Genomic DNA, 6000 nt, shown 5'->3' with positions numbered 1-6000 from the left:
CATATGTAGGTAGAATGCAGCAATACTTAAGCCTAATGACAATTATTACAACGCATGTAGACCTAAGCGGACATTGAACTTGTAATATTTATGTATCTATATTTACATTGGATTTATGTTCATGCAATTAATGAATTGTTCCGTGAACAAGTGTTAGTGTGTCAAATTGTTATATTTGTGTTGAACTGAATGCTAGTTATATGTTTCTAATAGGCCGAAAACCAACTTTTTTTATTTTTGGTGCCTCGGTTTGAGGTGCGATTCGATGAAACGGGACGCTGCTTTTTTTTTTTTTGTTCCTTGATGTGCAAACATGTCAAATAAAGGCCCTGGACAGTCTCAAGCGGCTCCCACATAATTTAAAAAAAAGCCCGAACAGGGATACTTAGGCATGTTTCTAAAGGACCCAAAACCAATTTTTTTATTCTTTACTGTACGTATATATATGGTTAAAATATATAATTTCAGAATAGTTATAAATTTTAACATTTAAATTACAAATTAAATTTTAATAACAAAGCAAATTTGACCAAAATTTGGATAAATTAATTTTACCTCACTTTCAAAATGTTTTTCATCAATTTTTCTTCTAAAAAAACCAGATGTACTGAAAACAAAAAAATAGACATGTTTTGATTATTTTTTTAAAGTTTCTTAGTGACCATAACATTGTATTACTTTAACATATTTTTTCCAACATGAAAATAAGTTTATTTTACATACTTTTTTCTTTAATAAAATTGTCATGTCATAATTTTTATTTTTTATTTCCATATTTGAATGAATGGAATAACATATTATTTTCAACATGACAATTTTTTTTCTTTTCCTAATATTATCTCCTTGTTAAATTATTTTATCTTCTTTATTTTATATATTCAAATACCATTATAAATGTGACTCATGTGTGTGGTTTATATTTAAATTTCAAACCATATATTTATAGAGAGACAAACATAAATCATAAATGATGTAAGTAAATGTGTTTTATGACATACATAAACAAATACAAAAAAATTAATAATTTAAGTACAATAAAAATATAAATCCTAATCTATGCGGTGTCTCTGGCGCGGCCTAAGACTTCCATCTGCGGCGTCACCTCTAACTCTCCTCAGACAACGAGTCATGATGTCATGTAAGTCAGTGCCCTCAGTGACCATCCTGAGGTTGATGACCCGCTCCAAATCCTCAGCAATCGCTCCTAAATCCTGAGCCATCCCCTGACATCCTTCGCAGTGAAGTTGTCATAGTCAAAATAACAAAGTGAGTATCACATTTTAAAAAAATTTAAATTATGAAAAACTACATAAGTCATGCTTACCACTGAATGCGTAGGGAGATCGGTCGCGACTGAAACCTCGGGGATGGGTGGCTCGACGAACTCCCCATGATGAGGGGGAGGCGGATGTCTCGACGCAGCAATCTCCTCAGTCCGCGTGACGAATGGGTGCGATATCTGAAAAAACCACTCCATGTAGTCTAGCGCCACCTGTCCAGGAACTACACAGAGCTCCCCTAAAGGCACCAAATGGTCTGAAAAATACAGTCACCGATCATCTACATCATCACCCGTCAAAGAATCACAAATCGGCGGCGGAGGGATTGTCTGAAGGTAGCCAAACTGTCGAAGAACCCGCTCAGGTCGAACGTACACCACAATCTGACCCCATATAAGCTGGCCGGTGTACGACGATATCAAGTCAAAGGCCCTGACTCCCCGGTGCTCACCATAGGGCATCCAGCACACGTCAGTCACAGTCAGGGCATCCAAACGTCTCTGATACGGGGCTCCCTTGATCCCCGTCATATGAGCCTTACCCGTAAGCCACCTATAAGCCCGTGGGCTCCCCTCATCATAAGCATCATGAACGACGGATGTATGCACTGTAGGAAAGTGCTCATATATCCAGCACTACAAACACATAGTCAACATCAATAAAAAAAAAGAGATTCAATGCTACTTCAATTTAAATTATCAGTGATAATACGTACCTGGAGAAGTGTAATATAACCGCCCAGCTGCCGTGTAGAGGCCTGCGATGCGTCGTTCAGATGCTCGTACATGTGGACTAATGCAGCCGCTCCCCAGGCGAATCCCCCTGCCTGGGCCAGGTCCCTGAAAGCCTCCAAGTACACGACATGTACATGGGTTGAACTCCTGTTGGCAAAAAGAGTGCAACTCACCAAGTGGAGTAGATACGTGCGGGCTGCTACAACCCATCGTCTGGCCCTGCACTGGCTCTCATACAAGTCCTGAAGCCACCCCAACCGGACATGAGGCCCACCAGCCTGTCGGGTCTCAAATGTAGCCTCCTCATGATTGACCTCAAGCGTCTGAAGTAACAAGCGGCTCGAACGTATGCAACGCGCCAGTGATGGGAAGGTGTAGGAGTGACGCCACGTCATCCAACGTGATCGTCAACTCGCCTACTGGCAGGTGGAACGTGCTAGTCTCGCGATGCCACCTCTCGACGAAGGTGGATATGAGTCCAGGACCAGTGGTGATAACAGAACACCTAATCAGTGGACTCAATCCGGTGCCAGCAATCAACCCTTCAATCTTAGGCACTGGTCTCCCAATTTTATCTACTTTTCTACCGTGGGAGACCAACTTCAGATCGGGTCGTTCCTAAATTGAATAACAATTTATAATAATGTGTATATAAAAAACAATCCAACTATAAATAATTTTTATGTAATTAGTCGACATTAAAAACTACGTACCTGTCCACTCCAGATGCTGTGTGCGACATGCTCAGCAAAATCAGTCAAAATCGATGGGTCGCGTGGTTCACCCGGGAAACCCTCATCTGCAGCAGGTGACCCCAAGCTCCCATCAGTAGCCACTCCCTCTGTCTGAACAGCATCGGCGGTGCCTGTCATCTCTGGGGTGGCATCAGACACATGAGGAACATCCTCATGCAACTGAGGCACATCCTCAGGTCTCTTTGTGGCGTCCTCACGCAGACGAACCCGTTGCCTACGTGCTGAAGCAGTAGGTCTGCAACACCGAGGAACATCAACCTCATGCGCATCCTCACTAATGCCTCTACCTCTACCAGCTCCTAACGCACGACCTAAACCTTGTGTTCTAACCATGATATGAAATCATGAAGAACATTTATTTTTTTCGGTCAAATTAAATATTCAAATAATTGGTAACAAAGCTTTGTCATTACAAATTTGTTCAAACACATGTTTTGTATGTTTCTTACTAATTTGGTCAAATTAAGTTTTCAATGTTTATTGGACATGATGTTCTCATGATAAGTGTGACATTCTCATTTATGATATCTGTGACATTATGCTTCATTATGAGGGACATGTATAATGAAGGCATGCTTTTTGTTTTTTGGTTTAGTATTTTGAAAATAGGACAAAGAATTTAGGAGACACAATTCTCCTAAAAGCTGAAATTGAATAATGAAATTGTTTGCTTCCAAGGGAATAATCAAATCAAACATTATAATATTTACTTCCAAGGGAAAAATAATAGGCAGAATTTTTGGTTTCTGTTTGGATCATGTTTAAATTCTTTTTACAGCTCCAACAGGATTAACACTTACCCTTCTCTCATTAGTAACACAAAGCCCAAGATGAATGATGAGTGGTTCAAATCATGAGCAGATCCGAAGGGGGGAAAAAACGGCCTAGAGGATCACTTAAAAAAATTCCCACTGTTTTATCTCTATCTAACATTTTTATTGTTTTCAGTGAAGAAGTTTGAGTTCCATATTGCAGTTGGTCTAACAATTAGAGATTGGATTTAAGTTGTCTTAATTTATATGATATTGTGGAGCGCGTGCATGTTCAGAAGGAATTTCAAAGAAAAGAAAAAAGCTCATGGCACTTTCTAGGTTTCTTTAGTTAAGGGAAATGTGTATTTTATATGTTTCTGTTCTTTGGTTTTGTATTTTCAAGATTGCTATCTTGTTAGCATTCAGTGTGAATGCGTGCTTGATTGTAGCACTCTCATTAGCATAAACTATGATTGTGTAAGTGTCGTTATACATTTTTAGTGAATGATCAATTGATCTTTTGACAAAAAAAGAAAAAAGAAAAAAAAAGAGGAAGCATTTACATAAAAGAGATGGAGAGCAGCAGATTGATGGCAGAGGAGTTTAAGTTCATTCAATTTTCGGTCATATGGTATCAGCTTTGAATTGCCATGCTTATAACATTGCTTAGATTGTGTAGGTATCAGATTAGACAAATTTGTTTTCAATATCAAAAGAATTCCCATTGTAATTGACAAGTTGCAGGCTATTAGATTAGATTAGATTAGACAAATTTCTTTTCAATATCAAAATAAATTTAGAAACAGAGTAACACAGGAACTTTGTTTTCTTGTCTCATATTTGTTCTTAATTACAAGTCTAACAGTAGTCTAATAGTTGCATATTAGTATCCTAACTTACCTTGTTTTTTTTTCTTAACCCTCTCATTCTCAGGGAAAAAAAATCCTAACTAATCCACATAATTTATGTAGTGTATACAGTCATTTAGACATCCTAACCAAATGACAACAAATAACAATTCAATTTAGACATCCTAACCAAATGAAAGCAAAATACAATAGGTGATGCATCAAAATTAGGGAGTTTGTGTAAGTTAAATACCATATACACTTTGTAATAGCAAATAAATTAAAAATAATAATTACTAATATTAATAAATTGGTGGTTCAGACAAAATTTTCAAGAAAAAAACAAAAAATAGCAAAACATGGTCCGTGGAAGAAGTTTCGCATGTTCTTCCGCGAGAATGATAGGTAGCCTGCGGAAGAAGGTTCCGCAGGTTCTTCCGCGACCAGGAAAAGTTGCATGCGGAAGAAGGTTTTGCAGGTTCTTCCGCGGGATCCGCGGAAAACATGTTGCCTGCGGAACCTTCTTCCGCTGGATCCAGCGGAAGAACCTTCTTCGCCTTCTTCTGCCGGAACCCGCGGAAGAACCTTTTCACCTTTCTTCCGCAGGAGCCCGCGGAAGAACTCCTTCTTTCGCTACAATATCCAACTTCCCCTTCCACATGCGCGAAAGAAGGTTCTTCTCGCGGAAGAACCTTCGTCTTCAACCTCAGCCACCACACATCACTACACATCACTCATGTCGTCTATCCTACGGCCATTAACGCTTCCAAATGAAGACACGAGGTTAGAACACTAACCTGGATGGCGGAAGAAACGAACAAAGCTAGCCAATGGAGGATGCCAATACCTGTGGAGGAGAAGAAGGGAACCAAATTTCAAAGCGCGGAAGAAGAAGCTTGCTATCTGATACACAAAAGACGAAGGAAGAAGACGAACCTTTTTGGAAGGAGAAGAACGAAAGCACGGAAGAAGAAGCTTGTGGGGAGGTTGCTGGGTGCACGGGAGAAGAAGGAAAGCGCGGAAGAAAACGTTTTTTAAAACGGAAGAAGAAGAAAATGTTTTTTTTTTAAAATATATTAACTTTTATTTTTTAAATGAAGAGTATTTTTGAAAGTTCATTCAATTGCTGGGTGCACCTAGCAACACCCTCGCCGTTACTTTCCCCTGTAACACCTGGTAAAACCCCTTCCCCCATTCTTTTGTGTTCCTCTTTTTTTTCCCCCTGATTTTCATAATTATTAAAAAAAGAAAAGAAAAGAAAAGAAAAGAAAAGAAGAGCAAACCGTGAGGGTTTGAGTGATCTGCAACCATCATCGACCCCTGGGTTGCGATTATTAATATAAATTTTCTTGTTTTTATTTTTTATTTTTTTTGTGTTTATGGTTCTACCATTGCTAACTTAATTAAGAACTGGTTTAGTAGTTTTGAGGTGTGGGCTCTGTTTTAGTGCTTCATGGGAATTGTTAAAACCCACTAGGGTTTGATCCTCATTGCGGTCATTGTACACCGGAAAAATAACCTTGTTGGAATTGTTATCGTTATAAGTCAACAATTTTTTTTAATGTTTAGACAGTGTCAGGCATAATAGCACTGCCTTGTGGAATAAGACTAATGTAATATAAATGTCTGTG

General features: G+C 38.8%; 1 protein-coding gene across 1 annotated transcript; it reads right to left on the bottom strand.

Moving 5' to 3' along the window:
- Nucleotides 1-1549: 1549 nt before the first annotated feature.
- On the bottom strand, nt 1550-3102 carry LOC102665699 (protein MAIN-LIKE 2-like). Its single transcript, XM_006588195.1, has 4 exons — nt 2728-3102; nt 2435-2632; nt 1996-2337; nt 1550-1915 (listed from the first exon to the last, which is right to left on the bottom strand). The coding sequence occupies exons 1-4, from the start codon at nt 3100-3102 to the stop codon at nt 1550-1552; spliced, it is 1281 nt and encodes a 426-aa protein (XP_006588258.1).
- Nucleotides 3103-6000: the final 2898 nt, after the last annotated feature.

Source organism: Glycine max, chromosome 9 (genome assembly GCF_000004515.6).
Source record: "Glycine max cultivar Williams 82 chromosome 9, Glycine_max_v4.0, whole genome shotgun sequence".
NCBI lineage: Eukaryota > Viridiplantae > Streptophyta > Magnoliopsida > Fabales > Fabaceae > Glycine > Glycine max.
This window is presented reverse-complemented; position numbering and strand designations above follow the sequence as displayed.

What these genes read in the sequence shown, in the direction of transcription:
- LOC102665699 (XM_006588195.1), bottom strand. Translation starts at nt 3,102, where the DNA reads ATGGTTAGAACACAAGGTTTAGGTCGTGCGTTAGGAGCTGGTAGAGGT. An exon ending in CTAGCACGTTCCACCTGCCA is followed by an intron (nt 2,338 to 2,434) that starts GTAGGCGAGTTG and finishes TTGTTACTTCAG; the next exon opens with ACGCTTGAGGTCAATCATGA. An exon ending in GTTATATTACACTTCTCCAG is followed by an intron (nt 1,916 to 1,995) that starts GTACGTATTATC and finishes ATGTGTTTGTAG; the next exon opens with TGCTGGATATATGAGCACTT.